The 26,669-nt window shown below is 37.6% G+C and overlaps 1 protein-coding gene across 2 annotated transcripts in view; it reads right to left on the bottom strand.

The window, feature by feature from the left end:
* zc3h3 (zinc finger CCCH-type containing 3) overlaps positions 1–26,669 on the bottom strand; it is a 68,137-nt gene that overhangs the window by 12,163 nt on the left and 29,305 nt on the right. For both annotated transcript variants that reach the window (XM_081381006.1, XM_081381007.1), the window contains 6 exons: positions 24,124–24,247; positions 10,881–11,026; positions 7,502–7,574; positions 7,230–7,388; positions 7,077–7,146; positions 2,527–2,658 (listed from right to left, as the gene is read on the bottom strand). In XM_081381006.1, the coding sequence (XP_081237132.1) occupies positions 2,527–2,658; positions 7,077–7,146; positions 7,230–7,388; positions 7,502–7,574; positions 10,881–11,026; positions 24,124–24,247 (704 nt within the window). The remainder of the gene's footprint in view (positions 1–2,526; positions 2,659–7,076; positions 7,147–7,229; positions 7,389–7,501; positions 7,575–10,880; positions 11,027–24,123; positions 24,248–26,669) is intronic.

Here is a 26,669-nt window from a genome sequence, read left to right as displayed (position 1 = left end):
CAGAAAACACTGCAGAGAAACAATTCATTAGAATGAGACAAATCCAAAGAGGAAGAAACTGATAGGGGCGGCGATGAAAGTTTCTGCGGAAGAACAATAAAGCCAGGCATACTGTCAGTTTACTAAATCACTTTTGGTCTGGCATATATGAATTATCTTATTATCTCAAAAGCTTCCCGCTTTAAATCTGTAGCAAAATGACACTATAGTTAAAAATTTTTAATTGGCCAATATAGCAGTTGTTTCGGACTTGTCTTGGAAATTGTTTGACAGAGTGGTTACAGAGATAATTAGTCGGTTGGTCATGTGATGTCCATGGGGCGACCTACTTCATTGGAAATTAAAGTGCATTTATTAGGCTACTGATATGACATGGAGTTTTCTCATGCCGCAGTGTATGTATGTTGTGGTTGGCTGGGGTGGGTAACTTTATAGTGACTTTTTTTAAAGCGCATTAAGCATCATGAACTAACAATGAAAACTTTTTTACAGCATTTTTAATCTTGATAATGTTAATTTATAAATGTATACATTTTCCTTCATTAATTCATGTTCATTCATAATACATTAAATAATGTTTATTTATGCAACACACTTTTAAAAATGTATTAGTATATGTATAAATTCAAATGAACCAAAATTAATAAATGCTGTAAAGTATTGTTCATTGTTAGTTCATGATGTCTAATTAACCAATGTTAATGAACGGAACTTTACTGTAAAGTGTTAACAACTTTTTTTAAATAAATAAACATTAATGAGAACGAGACTAGCACAAGCCATATGATCTATATGATGTCATGTAAATTAAATTTGATGAGAAGAAGAATGTAATAGATAGTACAACATGACAGTGGCTTCATCTGTCTCATGCAAGCATACGTTTGTACGTTCCTGTATGGCTTCATGAGACTGAGGGACAGGTGTGACGGGGACAACAGGAGCATATGTGTGTGTGTGTGTGTGTGTGTGGGAGAGCTGGGGTGAGGATAGAGGTCATGGATGGGTTAGAACCTGCTGGATTAAGGGCAAATGAGGACACTTGGTAAATGTGGGTCATGTCGTCCTCTCTTGTTACTGCCCTCAATGCGTCATTTCACTCACAAACATGGAGGAAACCAAATGCATATGTCAAAAGCACCTGGATGATGGTTCAGATTAACATTCGGAACAGTCAACTTTTAAGAGCTCTATTTTAAAACTCTTGCAAAATGTCATCACCAATACATGGCATTCATTCATTAAGAAACATTTAGAAGATGTAGAAGATACATTTTGCTGACCTGAAACACTGAACCACGTTACGCGCCAAATGACAGTCACGGTTGTTCGCTCTCTATATCAACACCATTCACCACAGAATTCTTTGATTACAATACAAGTGTATACAAAATTAAAGAATGATTCCTCAATTAGGGAAATTTCCAGCTTTCCGTGTTTCGACTGTTATATGGTAAGGGGCCCTATTACGCATCTTCTGAAAGAGTACTGAATCCTCTGATCAAAACATAGGGGAAGAAAAAGCAGAAACAAAGTATATGCATGTGTAAAATAACACGATCATCAACAGCATATAAATAAAAACTGTCTAATTTTACTGAATGAAATGTAGGCTCAGGACAAGCTATCGGACTGTAAAGCTTAGGGGGTGTTAATGGACTCGATCTACCTCATCTATGTTGATCATCGTTCTGAATCCCATCCAGATGTAGTCTTTGACAATAATGCAATTTTCTCAGCTTTTTGCTCAGACTGTTGCTGTTTTATGAAACTTACCCAAATTCAAGTGTTAATAAAAAAAGAATGCGTTAGGCTAGAATAAAAGTTTTTTTTTTTTTTTTTTTTTGTTGTTGTTGTTAAAAAGCAGAGGGTCTGATCTTTCTTTTGATATATTGCATATTCATATATACATACAACAAAATATTCTGGGTGCCATGAAACTTGTGAAAATGACCAAAAATGATGGCGGTGGCTGGCAACTTTTTTCGAAAACGCTGGCGGGGAAAGAATGAAGAGTTGAAAGACTAAATATTTTTTTTTTTTTTTAGCTTTTTAACTACCCCTCTATAATACATTATAAATGAATAAGTTAAATTAAGGAAAATATATTCAAGTAAAAATATTTTCAATTAATTTACTATTCATCTACATAATGTTTTATAGCGAATAATAGCTTAGGGATAGCCAATATTGCTGTCATTACATCACACCAAGCATTTCAGAGAACAATTTAATTTTCAAATAAATAAATACACACACACACACACACACACACACACACACACACACACACACACACACACACACACACACACACACACACACACACACACACACACACACACACACACACACACACACACACACACACACACACACACACACACACACACACACACACACACACACACACACACACACACACACAGGTTGAAGTTCTCAAATAGTCAAACACCCCTTAATTGAATAATCAACCAACATGCTTTTGGAACAGAAATAATCTTCCCTTAATATAAACTGTCTTACCTTATCTCCCTGCGGGCAGTAGCCTCGGACGAAGTCTTTGCACACATCGGCTTTGCGTGAGACATAGACATGGCTGTATGGACAGCTACTGTTATTACAGATCCCCTTCAGAAAGTATGAGCACACAGGCATCTACAAAGAAGTAAAAAAAACCCCATCAATTTAGAGCTTGAAAATGCTAACAATCCAAAATAAATCAAACTTCATCAAATAATCTCAAAAATTGAACTTCCAGCACTGACCAAAAGTGAGTGTGAGTAAAAGAATACGGTTAGTTTGAAACACCAAAGAACTTATAAAAGAATAAGAGCAGTAACAAAACAGCCTAGACTTTAAATTCCCTTTCTAAAAGATGTGTGTAGATTATAGTGAATAAGTGATGGGAAACATAAGTGAGTTACACACATATGGCACCAGTATTAAATCACATATCTATTGAAGTCCCTGTCAAAACACGCATTTAATCACACATTGTCTAATCAGTAATTATGTGCATGTGTCAATGGCACAGATTTGCACTCCTCGTGAATATAATCTGCATGTATGAATAATCTGAGTGCTCACTGAGTGCTCTCTGGGTTTAAAATAGAATGTGAGGTTCGCGCACACGATGAGCGGAAGGGGGGGGGGTGGGGATGGGGGGTGGACGCTGCCCTCTTAAGTGGAATCTCATTTCCATGGGGGTCATATCATTTCTGCTTAATTAACTGCAACAGAAATATTGACCCAAGCGGGGCGTCGTACCACCTGCATGATGTGTTTATGTGCAGGGGAGGGGAATGGACGCTAGCCACGAGTGGGGTGAAGGGGTTTGGGGGTCTTGTTTCTCAGTTATTTGGAGGGGGAACTGGATCGTTTTCAATTGCAGGCGTGAACTCAAGCCGCGCTTCATGGCATATACATGGATGACACAGGGTGCAGGGTTAAATTGAGCCCCAAGCAAGGCTGTGTAGGAGTAGAAGGAGGGGGGCTTATGGGGTCGGGACTAGCAGGTGGGCCTGCGCTGCGATGAGGTGGCTCTGCTCCTTTAAGACATGCAGACAGCTGGACTCTCGGTGCACTGGAGGGTGTAGAGGGTGACGACTGTCACAGGTGCAGTGATTCAGTGTGTTTGTGTGTGTGGGGGGCGTGAATATTGGTTGAATAGGGCCTTGGACCAAATACAAGCAAAAGTCTGAACAAGTGTTAAAATATAAAGGGAGGGAGGGAGAGAGTGGAGTAGAGAGAGACAGAGAGGGAGAGAGTGTATGTGTGTTTTACAGAAAGTGAACACTCAGGGGGTGGCTTTTTCTGTGTCAAACAAACAAGGGAAACAGGTATCTCACTGTGAGAAGGAAGTATGGGGAAAAGTTTCAGACAGTGTCCTTCTATACCTGGAATGCCACTGCTATTCCTGTCATTTATACGCTGTTCATTTGCCACTCATGCAGTCATTATGAATGTTGTATTATTTATATTACTTCCATATTATACCAAAAGGGTGTCTTGTCACTGAATTCACTGAAAAAAACTCAAAATGTATTAATTTACATGACTTTTTCAGACATGGAAAACAGATTTTCCATGTTTTTCATGATCATAGGAACCCTGAAGAAAACTTTGGATATAAAGTGGACCAAGTAATTCGTTTTCCGCTGAAATAAATGAATATTTTGAATATTCAAAATATCATGCCATTTTGAAATGACATGACAAGCTGAATATTACCAAAGTCCCTTTAAGACGAGTCATTTCACTCAGCGGCCATCTTTGCAAGTGCAGCTCCTATCTCTTTGAATGAGGAAACATCAAATTCTCCAAAACTATTTGCCAAGCTTACAATTCAATTTCATATTTGAAATCAATAAAATCTGACAACAACTGCCTCATACATTTTGTTTCTAAACGCTCGAATCATGACAGGGAACAACATTTTTCAGGCTGGATCAAGCTAATACGCAGTGGAAGCACACGTCTGACTGTTTCTATAGGAATCGGAATCGGCGATTGGCTCTTATTTAGAAGGCGGGACTTATTCCACCATACGCTGCACTTTTCCCTATTCAAAACAATACGAGTCTTGTGTTATTCTATAGTCTTTTGATATTACTCACTTTATCTCAGCACCCCAGCTATTGTCAGCTATTTTTTTGGTTGCAAGTTTGCAACATAAATTACAGATCTCTGCAAATAAAATATTTCAATAATGGTATTGAAAACTAAATTGGTTAACAAGATAAGGAGAGCGAAGAATCATGGGCATGAAAAATTGTGACCATGCACGTGTATGTCCGTCTGCGAGAGGTAGGTAAGTAATGAGATCGTAATGTTCACTTCAGGAGAATCTAGACTAGTATATGATGGATCACGTTGCGTCAATACTGATCCCATCGCCACCTGTCTCCATGACGGCAATGCCTAGGCAAAGACCTCAAAGTATGTAACTCTGGAATCTAGTGGGATTGCCTCAAAGATATTGAGACTGTAACACACCAACATAACCTGAGAGAGGAAGCTAAGTCCCTGACATAGTATCTTTAATTATCACCCCACAGGCCCGCAAGCCCTGACAGTAACATGAAACCACCACATACGGCCAGTCATGACTTATGTTAAGATTCTTATGGCTTCATGCATAAATCCAACTGTCAATACTGTCCTACAAAGATAAAATACAGTAGCTGCACATTTTATATTTGAAATCAGGTCTATTAGATCATGAAATCAGGTCATGATCTGAAATCAGGTCTATTAGATCATGATCTGCCCTGTGATGGACGAATTCAGTTCAACTATGCTTCGATTGAGAGAAAGCTATTATAAACACAGCCACAGCGTTTTTGATTTGCTTTTCTACACTGTAAAAAAAATGATTTTTCAAAGTTATAAATAAAGCAATTACTGGAGTACGTTTTACTGCTTTACTAATTCTACTTTCACGTTTCATTTGATGTGTTACTTCCCGTTTCTTTGTAATTGGTTGTTAAATTTACTAGTCGTTTAGTTTCTGAGTGGAAATTGTTTCTACACCAATTTCCTTTTTCCCAGTGCATGTAAACATGCGCTAACTCAGGGGTCGGCAACCTATGGTAATCGCAGGCACGTGAGCAAAAGCAAGAGAAGTGTATGTATTTCATTTAGATAAAGAAACTTGCACCTGCATAGATATCTACATTTTGAGGTAATCATAGTAACACAGCTTGTTTTATTAAGTTAGGAGCTATAAATACTATTACTGCAAAAGTCAATGAAAGCATGCAGCTCTGACCGCTGCGCATCATGAGACACTGAAAGCACAGCGCAGATCAGGACTGCAGATGCATCACACAAGTTAAGTCCATTTGACTGACAGCTTGCAGTTTGTTCTGCTGTATATGTTGTGCTTAGCTTTGTGAAAAAAAAGTTAATGTGATAAAGTTCGGAGATATTCAACTAAGTATAGAGAGTCCTATTAAACACAATAGCAATGATGTGCAAACTTGGTGTAGAAACAATTTTCATTTAGAAATTGCTAGCAAATTTCATAATTAATTACAAAGAAATGGCAATGCATTGAATTAAATATGAAATTTTGAAGTAGAAAGACTGAAACAGTATTTTCTTGTACAACTTAGGCCGTGTGTCCACCAAAGCGTTTTTTCACGCGGCTGGCGTGTTTTTTCAATTGTTTTCAATGGGAGCGCCGCGTTTTTAAAACGCCATGAGCATAACGAGGCGCTGAGCGTCTTTTTCACGCTGAAGCGCTGAGCGTTCGGCGTTTTTTACAGGTCGCCGAGAGTTGAAGAATGTTCAACTTTTGGTAAAACGCAGCGCTCATCACTGTCACTTTTTACCCAACCGTCTGTCACTTTTTACCCAACCGTCCAATCACAGTGGAGGAGGGGCGGGACAAATACCACACCGACCAACTGTAACAACATTCTTTCTGTACAACGACATCAACCGGCAGAGCTAACCGAACAAAATGGATGAAAAATATATTTTTAGTATGAAACAAATTATCTGCGTACAAGTAAACTGTGCTGCGGATATTCTGTATCATAGCAACGAAGCGTCTCAACTGAAAAAAAAAAAAAAAAAAAACGCTCTCAAGCGCCCACGGCTAGGCGTTTTCAGCTGAGCGTCTAGCGTTTTCAGCTGGCTAAAAACACTTTGGTGGACACACGGTCTTACTCCAATAACTTCAAAAAATATCTTTTGACAATTTTAAATGAAATTTTTATGGAAAATTGCTTCATAAACATTTAATTTTCTATGTTACAAATCAAATCAAGTTTCAAGTTTATTTATATAGCGCTTTTCACAACACAGGTTGTATCAAAGCAGCTTCACAGTAATAAATTAGAACAATACATCAATGTTTGTTTCTAGTGGAACGTCTACGTTTGGTAATGCTGATCAATAGTATCGTTGATTGATTAATTAAATTAAATATCCCCAAATATCCCCAACTTTCAAAACTTTGCAACAAGAAAAGGCTGCCGACAGCTGCGCTAGATTTTCTTTTTTCTGTGCAGCGTCCATTATTTTGTCCTGTTTTTGGAAGAACCCTTAAAAGTATACTGACTTACCTTCTCCTTGGCTACTTTATGCGAGAAAGGACAAGTCCCATCAGTCCGCTTACATGTGCCTCGGAGAAACCTGCCAACCAATCAAGAGTTTAATTTGAAGCCAGTTTTTAAAGTGTTAGACATTTTGTCAGAGTGCGCACAGACACTCAGTACCTGGTGCAGACGGCTACTTTGTCAGGGTCGTGGATGTAGGGGCAAGTGTCACCATGGTTACACTTGCCGAATCGGTTATAGTACATACAGTACTGCTTGGCCTTCTGTTTCTTCTGTTTGGCCTGTCGTATTATAGCTAAACTCCTCTGCACAGCACGACTGATTCACACACACACAAAAAAAAATACAATTCACAGAAACAGTAAACAAATTCACCTTCATATGTTATGTATTGTTATGGTCTGGAATGAACCAAATCTTAAAATACTAACCTGGCTACGTAACGTGTGGCTGATGTTCTTCCCTGATTACTAGTCGAGGAAACATATGGATTGTACCACTCTCCTGTAGTATGGAAAGACAGAAAATTATAGAAGGAAGACTCATTATTCACAAAAGATCAAGGATTATGCACCAATTTATGAAAGGTTATGTCTTTCTTCTATTGAACACAAAATCATACGTTTAGCAGTAAATAACTTAAATTTGGGTCTGTTCACCACACAAAGCTATCATAAAGTTTTCAAGTTTTATGGACTACTTTCATGATTTTATAATACTTTTCAATAGTACTTATAGGCATTTTTGGAGCTTATGGTTACAGACAGTCCCTGGATACTTAATGCTTTCAATATATGGAAAAGAACAGCATGAGTATTCCGCTAAATTTGCACTTTTTGTTTTTCACAGAAGAAAGAAAAATGTTTGTATGTTATTATTTGTTTTTGTGTTTGGATTGACATGAAGGTAAAGAATGATGACCTAATTATCATTTGTTGGATGAACTATTCCTTTAAAGGTCCCGTTCTTCGTGATCCCATGTTTCAAACTTTAGTTAGTGTGTAATGTTGTTGTTAGAGTATAAATAATATCTGTAAAATTATAAAGCTCAAAGTTCAATGCCAAGCGAGATATTTTATTTAACAGAAGTTGACTACATCGAACGGCCCGTTTGGACTACATCCCTCTACTTCCTTCTTTAATGACGTCATTTAAACCGTTTTTTGACTAACCTCCGCCCACTTGCGCACTTCTAATAACTTACTGTGTTTACTCAGCTCTTACGGTGATTTTCTGAAGTAAAACTGACACTTCATCTTTTGTGTGATGTACAATAAACTTTATTAAACTCATCAGTATATGTCTGATCATCATTCAGACAGCAGACTTGTAGGCTATTAATAAATAATGGATACATACAAGCAGATGACAAATACGTTATAATAACCGTAATTAAACTACTAAACTATACCTGTTTCATCTCTATACAGCACTCTGACTCTGTAGGCATTATTGTCCGACTCGAAATGAACACCGTTACTGAGAGTTTCTGATATTATCATCATTCCGTGAGATGAAATTGTCCTGAGAGACTGAGCGCGAGCTCATGAAGCTCCGCCCCCTGTGCCGTCCAGCAGCAGCTTATTTGCATTTAAAGGGGACACACTAAAACAGCGCGTTTTTCTGAGCCCCAAAAAATGACAATTTAAACATGCTGTAAAAAATGATCTGTTGGGTATTTTGAGCTGAAACTTCACATACACACTCTGGGGACATCAGAGACTTATTTTACAACTTGTGAAAAGGGGCATAATACGGGACCTTTAAAACATTCAGCTTTACCCAATTTAAAAACATAAGATTTACCCAATGTAAACACTATATACACGTCTTTGTGAATGTAGATATTATAGCTTGAAGTAAGCTGTAGGCCAGTGCTTGTTTGCTTCTCTTGCCTCATCCAAGCTTGTAAACAAGCATATTTATTTATAACAAGCCAGACTAATAGCATGCAATTAAAGGTCATCATGTTCATTGGTAGTGACGGAGGCTAGCAAGTACAACTAAGACAAGATACCATGCTGTTTATTTATATGTCAGGGTCCGTCAACCACAGCCAAATGGAAATCTAAGAGAGAAGTAGGTATAAACACTGTACTCTATATGTAGCAATGAGTGATCGAGCGATGAGGGCAGACGCAAGGAATGTAATATCTGAGTGCATGTGAGAAATGGCTCGCTGGTTATGTTGGATGCATTTGTAAAGTCCATGTGAAAAAGGGAATGGGAGATTGAGTCTGTGTTTTAACTACCAGACCTGTGTGTGGTGAGACTACAGTTTGTTGGGGAGATCATAAATAGACGTGTGTGTTTGTGTGGAACTCCTGTCACAGAGCAGGAGCTGATCTTTAATTCCACTTCTGACTAGGGCTTTAAGGTTTAATCTAGGCCATTCCCCATCTCTCCCGTTCTCTCTGTGTCTCTCTCTCAACCTGTAGCCAGTGACAGATGACAGCTTTATTATTTCAGAAGGCGAATTGTAGCCCCCCTCCACTCTCTTGCTGGATGGGTTGATAATCTGGACCGTGTATTTAAGAGACAACCAATAAATACTGACTATTTAAAACCCACAAAAACACACCGCAGGGGCACATATTCATGTAAACAAAACAAAAAAATTAAAGCTGATTTTAGTGGTTTGAAATTGATTTTTTTTATCAGGTTTAAAAAGGTTTTTAGCTAGTTATTTATATCTTTTGCTCTAGGGTGTCAGTTAAAAATATCAGTTTGCATTTTCAAACATTCCTTTTGCCATTAATTGTAATAATCCAGTGAGGTTTTTGTATGCACAAGGAGTCTGACAACCGCTGGTATGATCTGATCTCACCATCATTGATTCTGTCTGGGATTACATGAAGAGAAATAAAAAAAACTGAGACAGACTAAATCCAGAGAAACTGCAGCAATGTCTCCAAGACGCTTGAAGAAACTGACCTGCAAAGCTACACTACTGTGAAAAGTTTTAGGCACTTAAAAATGTTGTAAAGTGAAGATGTTTTTCAAAAATAATGTCATAAATAGATTTTATTTATGAATTAATTCCAGGTAAATCAAATCAGTATCTGGTATGACCACCCTTTGCGTTTAAACAGCTTTTGTCCTCGGTACCCTAGAACAGTTTTTCAGGTAGCTTTGCAGGAAGGTTTCTACAAGTGTCTTGGAGACGTTGCCATTCTTCTGGATTTAGTCTTTCAGTTTTTTTCTGTTTCTTCATGTAATCCCAGACTCGATGATGGTGAGATCAGATCATACCGGCTGTTGTCAGACTCCTTGTGCATTCAACAATCTCACTGGATTATTACAATTAATGGCAAAGGGAATGTATGGAAATGTAAACGGATATTTCCTACTGACATACTACAAATAACTGGCTTAAAACCATTTGTGTATGTGTACTTAACTATATTTTGGGGACAAATTTGTACCCAGAAGTGACCAAAACCTGACAAAATCTCCAAAAACCTTCCTTTAGGGACGTCCTCGTTTGTAAATCTGGTTTAAAAATAATTCAAGGTTTTAATTAAACATGTAAAAAAGTTTTGTGTGATGGGTAGGTTTAGGGGTAGGGTTAGTGTAAGGGGATAGAATATACAGTTTTTACAGTATAAAAACCATTAGATTTATGAAATGTCCCCATTTAGATAGAACGTAGTGTAAAGTAAGTAAGTAGCAAGTAAGTAAATGTGTGTGTGCGTGTGTATGTGTGTGTGTGTGTGTGTGTGTGTGTGTGTGTGTGAAAATACTAACATACCTAAGACTTTTGCACAGTACTGTATGTCTAAGCAGCAATGATCTCTGCAAAATGGTTACCTGGTCTACTGTTAGGTGTGGAGGTGGTTTGGGTGCGAGAGAGCTTATTGGCTGAGACTCTGTATAGGGCTCCGCCTATCCACCTCATGCTCCGCCCCCTCCACTGCCTTTCTGGACTAGTCCTTAGCCGATTCTGTAGGAGGATTCTGAATGAAAAGTTACAAAAACAGAAAGACAAATGAGGGATGACAGTAACATTTGCACCAATTATAATCCAAATTTCAAGTAATTTTTGTTTACTACAAGAGTTACCCCCCACACATTTTTATTATTTAATTTTTTCCTCTTTGGTACACTTATTACATATGCACAGTTGGGGTCGGTACATTTTTATATGTTTTTGAAAGTCTCTTATGCTCATCAAGACTGCGTTTATTTTATCAAAAATAATACAAAATATTATTACAATTTTAAATAACTTTTTTTTATTTTAATTCATTTTGAAATGTGATTTATTCCTTTGATGACAAATCTGAATTTTCACATGAAATCACATAATCCTGCAGAAATCATTATAATATGTTGATTTGATGCTCAAGAAACATTTCTTATTATTATCAATGATGACTTTTTTTGGGAACCAATGAAAAAAAAAGAAAAAAAGTGGAACCAATGATATTTGTTTTCTTTTGATTCTTTGATAAAAGAACAGCATTTTTTTTTTAGCAAGTTTTTACTTCAAAACATCAAGGAAAATTTGATTTCTCACCATCTGCCTTCATTAAGAAACTTTGTTTAAATCTATTTTGCAAGAATCACGTCATTTCTGAACACTAAATAAAGGCAGCAAGGCAGCTTTTCTTTTTTGCTCTAACCGTCCCTCCTTCAACACCCCTTTCTAATCTCATCCTCACCTTCCCAAACATACCCACACTCTCACGCGCTCTCTATCTCTCTCTCTCTTTCTCCTGGCTCCTGTGTCACAGCACTCTGGTAAATTGCTCCTTTAATGGAGGGGACGGCCGTGTGGAAATGGAAAGAATTGAAAAGAGGAGGAAATCATTGAGATAATTGCCAGGGCATGAGGCCAGAGCAGAGAGACTGCCCCCCAAACATACTCCTTGATGCTTCCTCTTCCTCTCACACACACACACACACACACACACACACACACACACACACACACACACACACACACACACACACACACACGCACACACACGCACACATTCTCGTTTATTAAGAAATCTATGTGTAAGATGGAGAGAAATGAATAAAAATGCTTAAGACCTATAAAAGGTTAATCACTTCTAAAAATATGTTTTCTTTCATTTTTTTTAACAGAAATGTTCTAATGTTAATTCAATATAACATACTCACTGCTATAAATAAAGAACTACACTTCTGTCAGTGCTACATGCTCAGTATCATACTCTGTATTATAGACTCAATACCATATAGTAGAGCTGCACGATTATGAATACATTTAGAATCATGATTGTTTTTGTTTCAAATAAAGATCACGATTCTCCCACAATTCTGAACAGACAACTAAACAAAATCACATGTAGTTTACTAGAGGTTCTGACAAAAAGTTAATTGCTACAATCTATTTAAAAATGTTTAATTAATAATAAAAAAAAAAACACTAAATAAATACTTTACTTATTTCATTACTGAGTTTGAGTGAATCTCTTGAGTCAATGACAAATACATTTTTTAATAGTCACTTGTTGTCACCACCACCTAGTGGCATAACAATGTTGTGGTACAATTGTTTTTTTGAAGCGCCAAGTTACTTTCAAAAGGTGGTTTGCTCTATTTTGATCGCTACCGCATATATCAGTGTTTATATCCAAACTATAAACTTTAGTTTTATCCCAGTACTTCTGTGATAACAATACTGTGAGGTTGAAAAGACTGAAGCTGTTTCATACCTATATATGACAACTGCTCTATCAGCGGCATGCCGGCATCACCAACGCAGATTTGAATGTTCCGGCGTGATTTTGTCAAAGGTTAAATAGACATAGCTGAATTGCTGTCATTTAGGAAAAAAAATTGCGGGGGTGTTTGAATCGAGATCGCAATCTTTTAATGATTAATCGTGCAGCTCTACCATATAGTCTTTTCCACCTTTCAAAGTATATATTTGAGACTGATTGTGGGAGAAGTTGTATGTGAAGGAGTGTATGAGAGTAGCAACTCTGTATTAGGAGACATGAACTTTAGTACAAAACGTTTCGAGAGCCCAACAGCAAATCACCTCCAACATCAATCTACACCCAATACAAGAGCTTCAACTACACAATCTATTGCCTCGGCCAATATGTCCAACCCCAGCCCACACGTACAGCACAGCACCAACATTGAGCCCGAGCACTCCTACACACACAGAAACCATCACTGCTTCAATACAAACACACAGTGATAACCAAAAGGCCCCATAAACTGCAATGTAATAGTAAAAAAATTATGATATCGCTACCTAGATTTTTTTAATAAACTGCTAAATGTGCATTACAAAAAAAAAAGACAAACATATATACAGTGAGGAGAAAAAGTATTTGATACACTGCCGATTTAGCAGGTTTTCCCACTTACAAAGCATGTAGAAGTCTGTAATTTTTATCATAGGTACTCTTCAACTGTGAGTGATGGAATCTAAAACAAAAATCCAGAAAATCACATTGTATGATTTTTAAGTAATTCATTTGCATTTTATTGCATGACATAAGTATTTGATACATCAGAAAAGCAGAACTTGATATTTGGTACAGAAACCTTTGTTTGCAATTACAGAGATCATACGTTTCCTGTAGTTCTTGACCAGGTTTGCACACACTGCAGCAGGGATTTTGGCCCACTCCTCCATACAGACCTTCTCCAGATCCTTCAGGTTTCGGGGCTGTCGCTGGGCAATACGGACTTTCAGCTCCCTCCAAAGATTTTCTATTGGGTTCAGGTCTGGAGACTGGCTAGGCCACTCCAGGACCTTGAGATGCTTCTTACGGAGCCACTCCTTAGTTGCCCTGGCTGTGTGTTTCGGGTCGTTGTCATGCTGGAAGACCCAGCCACGACCCATCTTCAATGCTCTTACTGAGGGAAGGAGGTTGTTGGCCAAGATCTCGCGATACATGGCCCCATCCATCCTCCCCTCAATACGGTGTAGTCGTCCTGTCCCCTTTGCAGAAAAGCACCCCCAAGAATGATGTTTCCACCTCCATGCTTCACGGTTGGGATGGTGTTCTTGGGGTGTTACTCATCCTTCTTCTTCCTCCAAACACGGCGAGTGGAGTTTAGACCAAAAAGCTCTATTTTTGTCTCATCAGACCACATGACCTTCTCCCATTCCTTCTCTGGATCATCCAGATGGTCATTGGCAAACTTCAGACGGGCCTGGACCAGCGCATGTCCAGGCCCGTCTGAAGTTTGCCAGGGGGACCTTGAGCAGGGGGACCTTGCGTGCGCTGTAGGATTTTAATCCATGACGGGGTAGTGTGTTACTAATGGTTTTCTTTGAGACTGTGGTCCCAGCTCTCTTCAGGTCATTGACCAGGTCCTGCCGTGTAGTTCTGGGCTGATCCCTGACCTTCCTCATGATCATTGATGCCCCACGAGGTGAGATCTTGCATGGTGCCCCAGACCGAGGGAGATTGACCATCATCTTGAACTTCTTCCATTTTCTAATAATTGCGCCAACAGTTGTTGCCTTCTCACCAAGCTGCTTGCCTATTGTCCTGTAGTCCATCCCAGCCTTGTGCAGGTATACAATTTTATCTCTGATGTCCTTACACAGCTCTCTGGTCTTGGCCATTGTGGAGAGGTTGGAGTCTGTTTGATTGAGTGTGTGGACAGGTGTCTTTTATACAGGTAACGTTCAAACAGGTGCAGTTAATACAGGTAATGAGTGGAGAACAGGAGGGCTTCTTAAAGAAAAACTAGCAGGTCTGTGAGAGCCGGAATTCTTACTGGTTGGTAGGTGATCAAATACTTATATCATGCATGCAAATTAATTATTTAAAAATCATATAATGTGATTTTCTGGATTTTTGTTTTAGATTCCGTCTCTCACAGTTGAAGTGTACCTATGATAAAAATTACAGACCTCTACATACTTTGTAAGTAGGAAAACCTGCAAAATCGGCAGTGTATCAAATACTTGTTCTCCCCACTGTATAATTTCACAGTTGTTTTGCACCAACTTCCACAGAAGTGAGGATCGTTATACCTGAGACAAAATCATTCAATGTAGCAGGACGAGTTAAGAGACAAAGTATCATATTTTAGTTCACCCATTATTTCACCCAAAAATTTAAAATATGCCATCAATATTTGTGTCACTCCAAATCCATAAGAATTTTGTTTATCTTTGAAACACAAATGAGGATATTTTGAAGATACTACTTTCACTCCATTGAAAGTCAATTTCACCAAAACTTTGACACTTTAATAAGTTCATAAATACATCTTAAAAGTAATCCATATAAATTGTGCGGTCATATTCAAGTCTTTTGAAGAGGCACGATTGGTTTATATGATTCACATATAAATGTTGATCAATGCACATAAATAGAACACATCAAATATGGCAAACGGAAGATCAAATGTCCATCTTTGACATCCAAGAACCAATGAGGTTTGTTCTTGCATGTCCATTTATCATATTTGATGGCAGAATTTTCATTTTTGGGTGAACTGAAGAATTTTGACATTGTGATATTTAATCCTTCCAATGACATATGCAAAACTTTTTTTTAACCATTTAGTCTGTTTAAATCCCACCTCTGCAAGCTTGCGTTTATCTGCATCCACTTTTGAGACCAACGCCTACATCTGTCCAATCAACAACTCATGCAATAGAACCAATTCCCCATCCTACATTTTTTCTTTTTCAATAATCCATTTCACTCGTCACGTCACAATATAGATATACACGTCACGATATAGAAGAAAAGATCTATCGCTACTTCTATTGCATTGCGACTTTAAAAGGAAAAACGAAAATTATGATGACCTGTGAATGACTTGACTTGAAATTAAATGACTTAAATGAAAACCTGAATGACTTTCTATCGTCTGTGGAACACATATTTTGAATAACGTTGATAAGAAAATTATTTCAGTTCCCATTGACTTCTATAGTACAATGGAAGCCTACTGTTTTGTATACCAACACTCTTCAAAATATCATATATTTTAAGTTTTAACACACACAAAGACACAAGATCAAAGTGTAGTGCATCTACATCCTTTTAGTTGTAAGAGCATATGTTGCACATACATCATAACCCACACAGGTCCACAACGGCTTAGTGACAGCAGCCATGGGAGCCATAATGAGGCGTAATGGGAGAACAGTCACTGCCCTCAGGCAGGGCACCCAAGAGCCATAATGGAGCCTAATGTAGCCATGACATGGACATGGAACATGCAAGGCAGTTAACCCCAGTCTTAGTGAGCCTGTGTGACAAATGGATAAAATATGTAAGGCCTAAACTCGGAAGCAGAGTACATGTATAGCATGCAAATGTTTTTCCGCTAGGCTTTTTTTAAGATGGAGCGAGAGGGAAGCTGTAAACACAAGATGCCTCGTGACCTCTTGGGTCTCTTGTTTTTAACTCTGGAAAAGATGGAAATAAAAGTAAGGAAGCAAAGAGAAGAGCTCCATCACCCTTAGAGCGCTCAGCCAGTTGTCCTTGACCCTATAACGCCAATACATTATCTTCAGCCAACCGGCACTCTTTAAATCACAGGTCGCCACAATATACGTACCTTTAGTTGCTGTTCTGGTATCAGTTATGTTTGTGTTTCCGGTTACCACAGTAACTCAGACTAGAAAGCATAAGAGCTGATCCGATATCAGAGGCAGAGTGAACCGGCCGTGGTAAAACACAGGGTCTGGAGGGACATATCACGTTGTCCCATGTATCACTTGAATGGCAGTAGGGAATTATTTTTATGGGACACACGATGGGTTGTAATTGCACTGTTAGAGTAGGACGTGATTTAGCATTTGGGGGCTCTGACCCTGAGGCTATGATATAAAAAGGTCTTTGTGCTCTTCCTGAGGGCCTGCTTGGATAAAAGAGAGAAGTTTTTACAGGTTTTTTTTTTTTTTTTTTTTTTTTTGCAGGTGCACTGTATTCCGGGACCTTTTGAGTCACAAACACTAAGAAAGGTGAATTACTTGAACCTACATAAAAAAACCATGTTAGACCAACAGAATTCCCCCATATGTTGTCCCAACTAGTCTGAACAAAGAATTTGGAAATAAACATTATTGCTAAAAGGGTTTGAGTCCCCATCATGCATTGCGGCATGAATAAATGATGTGGTTAGTGTTATTGTTGTATTGCCGTTTGCTGACTTTTGCTTATATAATTTGTTATTTGTTATGTTGTGATGTTAAGAGCTCATTTCCTGATAGTTACGGTACTTGAGAGTGAAGCCTTCTATATGCAACCTTCTAAAACTTGATATATTTTCTTTGCAAGGTGAAAGCACTTTTAGATACAAAGAAAACATTTCGTGGCTGAATGAGTCATTTTGCATTTAGCGTACGACTGTTAATTACGCACATTTTTAAGACAATGGTTGAGAGGAACTAAAAATCTGAATGCATCAAAATGCATTGAATTAAGTTCTCTCAACAATTCATTTATTAGTGTGCTCATGATAAGAAGGCATGAAATGCAAAAAAGTACCGGATATGCTGATGATGACCCATCCCTCGAGGGGCCGGAGCGAATCTGTGTTTTTGTCCCTTTAATTCATTCTGTCAAAATAAATGCTTTTACAGCAACCATCTCTGAGGCATCATGATTTTTATCACTCCCACTAGACACAAATCTCTGTTTTGCTAGTATGTGGCATATTTAGGGGGCACAGTAAGCAACCATCAGCAAGGATGAGCGCTGGGGACTTACACCTGTGTCAAGACAAAAGCACATCAGTGAATGTGACGGTCAGGAGAAGAATGCATATGCTGGCCAAACATTGTTGTGTATTCACGTCAATTAAGTTAAAACCTTTTAATTGTAAGAAAGGTTCTACTCGCAAAAAAATAGTCGTCGATCACCAGGCCGCTTTCGATTATACAGACTATTCCGCGTTCTCACATGAGAGTATGTGCATGCATGTACAATATAGTATGTGTGTCTTGAAGTGTTTTCGACCGCAGGACGAGCGCAGATGAAGGAGAGAGCGAATCAGCACTCCGGCAGGGTGATTAACGATGTGACTTTTGTTTTGGTGACGGGGAGGAATTCACAGGCCGCACGGGCATTCACAATAATGCTTGTCTTGTCTATTTGGCTGCAGAGAAAGCATTAGTAAGCTCATCCTGAAGAATAGACAAAAAGAGTTACCCTTGAAATGAGCTAGCTGGTTTCACTTAACCAATTTTCCTTGTGTAAATGAGTTTTTTGCCTGTAGCAAAGTAGATAATGAGGGGAAAACTTAAGTGATACCCATATTAAAGACTATTAGAGAGGGAAAACATTTAAAACGTTTGGAAAAAATCAACAGCTTAAGGGCAAACAAGTGGTCATGGACTGAGGGACATAAGGTAAATTAGACATTTGTCATCATCAGGGTGGGAAATTAAGTTTGCCACCATCCAAATGTGTCTGGTGGTGGGTATTTTTGCCTATTCCACCAGCCACTGTTATGGGTGGCACATTTCAGATTGGACTATGACAATAAATGCTCTTGCTTATTATCAGTGATGCACACTTGTAGAAGTAACACATTTGATTGCATCTTGAAAAACGTGAAATGAATAGCTATTGTGGCACAAGTCTTACTGACTGTTTGGATTCTGAGTGCCGTTTGCAGGTAATGAACACTTTGTGCACAGCACTTTCAATAAACAACAAACTAACAAACAAAAAACCCTTAACTCTAGCTTCAGCATAGCGGTACTACAGATGTTGTTGGCTCTTGTATGAGAAAATGATTGTAATCCTTCTCATTTATAAATTGATTTATGAAAAAAATAACATTTGCTTAGTTTTCAAAAGTTTGGGGTCAGAAATATATATTTTTAAGAAGTTAACACTTTTCAGCAATAATGAATTAAATTAATCAAAAGGGAGAAAAGGGACAATTAATCCAAAAAATATATATATTTTTTACTGTTAATTTTTAGCCTTGGTGATGGGCATAAAAGACTTATTTCAAAACATTTAAAAATTATTTATAACCCCGAACTTTTGAACGGTAGACACATAGAATAAACAAAAAAAAGTTTTTAAAAATAAATAAAAAATAAAATTGGGCATTCACTAGCCACTGTGGCTGGTAATTATAAACAGTTTAGGGTATTTCCCACCCTGGTCATCATCAACATTTGTATCAATTACATCCTTTCCTCCAGGCTCATGCTCTGTTTTATACCTCATAATACACAAGGCAATACTTTAACTTTCAAACATTTCTGGGTGTTAATTCCTGAGCTCTTACGCTCTATTGCTCTATACCTTGTCCTTTAGTACTCTCAATTCTCCTGTTCTCCCTCATGCTCCCCTCCCTTCTCTCCCTGGATGGGTGGATGAGATGAATGGAGAGGTGGTGAAGAAGAGGAGAGGGGAGCAGCGCTGCAGCATATCCTGTGCTGATCAATACCAGAGCACTAAACCTGATGAGGGCCACGCCGGCCACTCCACCCACACTGAGAGAGTGCATGACCATATGTGTGAAAGTGCGTCGAACAGAGAAAATAAAAGCTAAATGTTATTATTGTTTTTTTTGTTTCTCAGGCGTGAACGGTGTTAGAGTTCAAGGAAACATCAGGAAGAAATGTGGCTTCATACATTGCACAATAAATAAATGAATGTGTGTCCAAAAAAAAAAAAAAAAAAATCAACAAATAATTGAGATTATGATTTTTGGCTGCTTTGATTATGTGTCATTGCATAATGTCAGTGTCAAGTTTTAATTATTTAAATGTACATTTTATTAATTAATTTTAAAACTATTATGTTTTTAAAATTAATTAATAAAATGTACATTGAATAATTAAAACTTGATTGATTAAAATGCTATAATTTATTGTTTTATTTATATATTTATATTGAAGAAATAAAATTGATATCAATGTGAATAATTATTGTCAACAATATTATTTATAAAAAAAATTAAATAATAAAATATAAAATAAATATATGTGATTACAATATGAAGAGACATCAATATCACAAGTATTTTATTTTAATGTATCTTTAATATAATATAATATAATATAATATAATATAATATAATATAATATAATATAATATAATATAATATAATATAATATAATATAATATAATATAATATAATATAATATAATATAATATAATATAATATAATATAATATAATACAATACAATACAATACAATACAATACAATACAATACAATACAATATAATTCAAGCAATACAATGGAGCTGCTTAAAATTTGCTTTGCCATCACACAAAAAAAAAAAAAAAAAAAAAAATTATGTATAAATGCTTTATGAATGCAGCCTTGGTAAACATGAGAATTCTTTAAAAAACATACACAAATATTAATCGATTTCAATAATATAATATGATTTAATAATACTGATAATTGATATTACATTAATCATTATTGATATCAACAACATTAATATTAATATAATAATATTTTAATATTTTTTTAAGTATTTTATTTTAATGTAAATTGTATTAATACATTTAAATATGATATTACCATTATTATGATTTGAGTCATTATTAATATTAATAGCAATATTAATGATAAAATATAAATTCAGGTTATTAAAATTCAAGAGAAATAATCGACAATTATGATTTTTGTCATAATGCATCCCTATACATCCCTTGTATCTTAAGTGGTTGTATGGTGGGCCACATCCAAAGAGAAAAACAAACTCTACACTTACACTCAAAAAAAAAAGAAAAAGAAGAAAGACCGAAATCCAGAAAAGAAAGAACAAAACAGAGAGCGTGTAATGGGGGAGGGCAGTTTGTATGCGTGCGTGTGTGCATATGTGTGTGTGTGCACACAGACTCATGTAATTTACGCCCAGGCGTCCATGCTTTACGGCTTTCTTAATTCAACTCCAGCTACTATTAATGTAGTTAATGTTAAGATTATATCTATTTTCTGGTGGCTGCCGGGGATTTACGAGGCCCTTTCCTCCCCCACCCGGTCCCCTCAAACACTCAATCACCAGACATAGCCGCACTGCTGACTACACACACCCACCGCTCTCCAGCTCGCTGCGCCGGACGCTGGGTCACTGCACGGAAGGGTGAGGGGCTAAAGAGCCCCGCGTCTGTCTGCTCATGTGTGAGAAGGACAGCGGCTCTGCTCTTCTCCTGCTTGAGCTCAGGGTTGGTGGACTGTGATCGGCCATCTGTGTGCGTGTTTGTTAACTAAAAAAAGCCACAACACCAAGAGTCTCTCTTCATTAAGTAAAGCATGTTGTGTAGCAGCATCACATGTTTGATTCCCTGGGAGAGCATGTACTGGCAAACTGAACAACTTGAATGCACAGTGAGTCGCTTTGGATAAAAGCGTATATGTAACGTCTGCCAAATGTGTAAATGTAATAAGAACATGGCAGATGGCCATACTCTAAAATACTCTAAAAATAAGCATCACCAATGAATGAATGAAAGAAAGAGAGATGGATCGTTAAAAATCGTCCCTTATCTTCTCACCCCCCACGCTATCTCTCTCTCCTTCTTATTTCCCTCTCTCTTGTAATATTTCACAATGCGTCACAGAGGTTCAAATTGAAAATCCCTTGATGAATCAATATTTATTGCAGGCAGCTAAATGAATGGCGGTAAGTCACCGCAGCTCAAAGGCAGTCTGAAGCAAAGCGCGCATCTCACAAAATCTGCATTACACAAATGAAGCCCTACAAACACACACTCGTTTACCCATTAAAATCCCAAGAGCACTGCCCCAGCAAATCTAAATGACATAAATGAAGTATCAACGACCTGCACACAAAGTTGCCCATTCTGCATACTATTAATTATTTGTTTCTAAAATACTATTGTTTCTAAAATACTATTTTAGATTTTAGTGTAAAATTTGGACACATAAAAAGTGTACAGTATTTTGAAAATGCTGTGACTGGTCACAATTTTCTGGTTAGTGTCTTTTTACCACTTTTAATCACCTTTAAGAGAGAGACTACAAACATTTGTAAATTCATTTTTGCAGCAAAATTTCAGTGATCTGCAAAATTATGTTCAAATGTAGTCTCTCAACTAATATGAGGGTGTAAAATCTACTTACTATATACTACACAGTTTTTTAGTAGCTTTTCCACAAAGCAATTAGGCTACACTTTCAGTATAATATTCATTAGTTTCTTAGGAAGTGTAATGTAAAATTACAGATTCATCTGAAAAGAGCTCGAAACTCAATTACACCAACAAGAAATATATCTAAATCCAAACTATACAGAAACAGAGTTTAATACTTGTGTGCAGGCCACTGAGGTCAAAATGTCAGCATCTTTTCAATAATGAGCTCGGATGAGAGTCTGACCTGCAGACCTGTTAATCATCTATTTGAAGACCAGCTGTTAGACGTCTGTCGGCCAAAATGTTCTCAACTGCCATGTGATGACTACATATACAGTACCCGTAGTTTTACTTAATCAAGCACATGTATGTTCCTTAGCAGGATTACTGCCATTTAAAATTCAATAAAATCATGTTTTTATTATCTCTGAGCAATCATGTCCAACCTAAATGAGAGCAAACACATAAGGCACTTATCCTCAAGAAACTATAATCAGCTCGTACGATATGAGCAGAGATCACTACATTACTAGATTTAAAACCCATGGACATAAACAGATCAGCTCTCCCAACTTCCTCTCTCTTCATTAACACAAAGTTACAGCTGCTTAACCAGCCAATCAGATATTCAGAGTGACAGCATGCACCGATACGGCTTGAAAGGAGCTATCCACTCAAGGCAGTGTAAAGCAATCCTCACTAAGGCAGAACAGACCAGAAAGACACTAAAAGAGAGCAAGAGAGATAAAAGAGAAGGTTATTTTGTTTAATGTGGCACCCTTCTTAACATATAACACCTATAATCCACAGTCTCTTTTTTTATACATGGCTAAGCCAGGGCCACACAGCAGGGGGATTTATGAAGATCATTTTAACTCTGTAGATAAGAGGGGGAATAAAAAATTTACACCCATACGCATGAGTGCTTCATTTACACCCTTAAGTGAATAGGATTTCTCAGTGGCCTCCTATCAGACAAAAGCTAATGCCATACAGACACAGCAGTGACCCATCTTCCTTCTCTGTCTTTCCATAAAGCATTCACAATCTAGAAGCTTTCCAAGCTGTCTTAATTTTGCTTTAAAGTCTCGTACTCAGATTCTCTATATACTTCAGTCATGTCGGACCCATTTCACAATGGCAACGATAATGCAAGGTTTTCTAATACTGTTAGTTAAATCGGCTTTCATTATGAAAAAGAGTAACAAACAGATTATATAATTAAATTGACTCCCTCAAATTTTCAGGACTCACAACCAAGTTTTGAAAGACAGTCTGGTAAACCTGTGCTGTGTGAACAGAAGAAAGTTGAGACAAAGAAAGTTTGTCATTTGAATCAGAACCTGTTCTTCTTCCATGAGCACCACCATATCAACATGTCTAAGGCATGTATGCAAACTGTTATGCCACAGCTCTGACAGGAAAAGCTTTTCATATAACTTCTGTTCACACAGAACAGGTTCTGCATTTCACTGCGCTCCATTGTTTTTCTATGTAAAAATGTGTTAGACGGATCTCTTTGATCGTTGCAGTCGTTTCTCGTATATAAAAAAATATTTCAAGGCACCATTGGCCATTAAAAGCCTGTCTCAGTGACTACCCACATGTACACATGAGCATCCCGTATTACATCTTTATGGTGCAATATTATGGTTCCAGTAATAGATTACCATGACGAGCGGCACCTTCTCTCTGTCATTATCAGCGGTGATGAGGCAGTTAGTTATGGTTCTGTGTGGCGTTATTAAGGGCCAGGCGGTTATTTAATCTTTTATTAGGCACTGAGACACTGATAAAAACATTGAATGTCAACAGAGAGGTTTTAATCAGTCTGGTAATTGGTTGTGCCGGACTGAGATTGCGAGTGGGATGCACGCACAAGTTCAAATGCAAAATTTATGATGGGATACAGTCATTGAAATGAGCCTTGTTGAGGAGGAGACAAACAGGAAGTGGATCAAGTGCTGATCATTTCCACCTCCACCAGAAAAGCACCCAATCACTTACCTGGTAGAATGTACTCTCTTGACCCTGAAGGATTGGATTGTATGCGCTCTGCGTGTGTCGATCTTGTAGCGTGTTTTGATGACCCGATGTGATGCCGGGCTTCGCACTGACGAAGAGGTGGGGCCTGCAAAGGAACAGACAAATCATGGAAGGGAATTAATGGTTGACAAGTCACTTCACTGATCAATAATGCTTAATCACCTAATGATGCTCGCATAAGCTATAACTGAGTCATTAGTTAGCAAGCCTGTGGTTTGCACAAACTCCAGTTAGAGATAGATACTTTTTATATTTTACACACACACGCACACGCATACACATTATCATCAGATGCTATGTAGTATAAACATGTTTGGTATCTGGATAACTTTTATCACTTTTATAATGAAAATACAATTAAGTGCAAGACATGCAGTGCTAATCTGCCATTTACATAACATTATAATGAGAACATATTTGTGCTTTAGTTGCCCGTGTTTCAGCGTTGTTGTTGTTGTTGTGGGAAGAGCACATCCTCAACGTGCGTTCAGAACATGCACAGTTCACGTGCGCATTCATGTCCTTTTGTGCATATGTGATTTTTAATATTACTTTTATGTTGTATATATATGATTCATCTCATATTAGGATGTGTTTGGTTGACTTTATTAACCCTCTAGCAAAGCACTTCAGTTTACTGGTGTTCATTCACTCAGTTTCAGCTCAAATGTAATGCCCGACATTATTGACTAAGACTGGGTTATTTGTGCAGATACAAGTTGTAATATTACTTTTAAACAACACAACACTACAAAAGCAAATAGACCCCACTATAATCAGTAATGCTGTCCAACACTTGACAAGACACGGAAATCACAGACACTAAACTGATGCCCCGTTTGCACAACTTCTGACATCGACATTCGCTTAGTTGCGTCTAGGGGGGCCCAGCAGAAAAAGTTGGGAAGTGTCACCAAATGTGATTTGGTCACTGAAATTTCATGATAATACTAGATGTAAAGGGAGCCATTAATATACATAAAAATACGGCACTGAACACAGAGGCGCAGAGGGTGTCATCTAAACTGGCTCTGTGAGGTCTGAGTCTTCCTAGTCTACGGGACACACACATTTAAACATACACCCACAGACACACACAAACTCTTCCTCTGGCAGGTGCGCTCCTTAATAAGCCGCACATGGAAAAATGACTGAATAACAAAGGCTGAATTTTTATCAGCCTAATAAATCATATCCGTCTCTCCACCCCAACCCTTTCTTTCTCCCTCCCTCTAAGTCTTATTCCTTATATCATTTCACAGATCCATCAGAGAGGCGGAGGAAAGGATGTGCGGGAGAGAATAAGTGTGGCTTTTATTTATTTATTTCTGTATTCATTTATCCATCATGTTGCTTTATGAGTGGCTGGGTTGAAGTGACATGCATGTATGGGGGCTGAGTAAAAGATGGACTCGGCATGGCAGCTTTCCCTCTTTGCCGCTGTACACAAGAGGTAAAAACACCAAAGATTTATTCCCAGCAGCTACAATTTAGCATGTTAGACAAGCCAACAGGAGAATGGAATTACTTAAAGATCTTAAGAAAATCAGAGAGGGTTAGTGGAGGAAAAAGACAAAGCAGAAAGGCTTTGGCTGAAACTTTAATTTAATCATTTACAACTGCTTACAAAAAGGTTGTATTTGTTAACAGATGGTATTTACTTTAAAACTAATTATAGGGAATGCAGATTTAGCAAGAGTTAAATTAAACATAAATTCTCAGTTGTGCTCCTTTAATGTGTCTCAGAATAAGAACACATTAGAATGAAAGAAGAAATGAAGTAATAATGGAAGAAAGGAAGGAATGATAGAGGAAAGGCATGAAGGAAGAAAGGAGAATACAAAAAGGGATGGAAGGAAGAAAACTAATGTAGAGGGAAGGAAGGAAGGAAGGAAGGAAGGAAGGAAGGAAGGAAGGAAGGAAGGAAGGAGGGATGTTAAAAGAAAGGAATGAATGAATGAATGAATGAATGAATGAATGAATGAATGAATGAATGAATGAACGAACGAACGAAAGGGAATTGAACGAATGGGAATTGAAGGAAGAAAAAAAATAGGAAGGTAAGAAAAACTGAAAAGAAAGAAAGATAGGCCGGAAGAAATGAAGGTAAGGATGAATGGGCAGGAAAAAAGACAATATGAATAAGGAAAAGCAAATACAAATACAAATGTATTGTTTTTGATAATATTCCTTTACCTGGTTATTTGAACAGTTACTCTTCCTCTGGTCTTTATAATGGCCATTCCATAATGTTACAATAGAAACTCACATTTCCTGTACCAATAGAAAACCTTCCTCCCCCTATTTTTCCCTGTCTTCTACTCCAGGGTGCCCCTCTCCATTTATCACCGAACCCACACACACACACACACACACACACACACACTTCCATATCAGCCGGGGAATTCATCTTCGACAAACATTTACCAATGATCAAATCTCTGCACAATATGGCCTAAAAATAGAGCACAGCAGAGGTATGTGTCCGACAGTACAACTGTGTGTAA

This window comes from Scardinius erythrophthalmus (assembly GCF_964197995.2).
Source record: "Scardinius erythrophthalmus genome assembly, chromosome: 12".
Lineage (NCBI taxonomy): Eukaryota > Metazoa > Chordata > Actinopteri > Cypriniformes > Leuciscidae > Scardinius > Scardinius erythrophthalmus.
The sequence above is the reverse complement of the archived record's forward strand: the minus strand, read 5'-3'. Positions and strand labels throughout refer to the sequence as shown.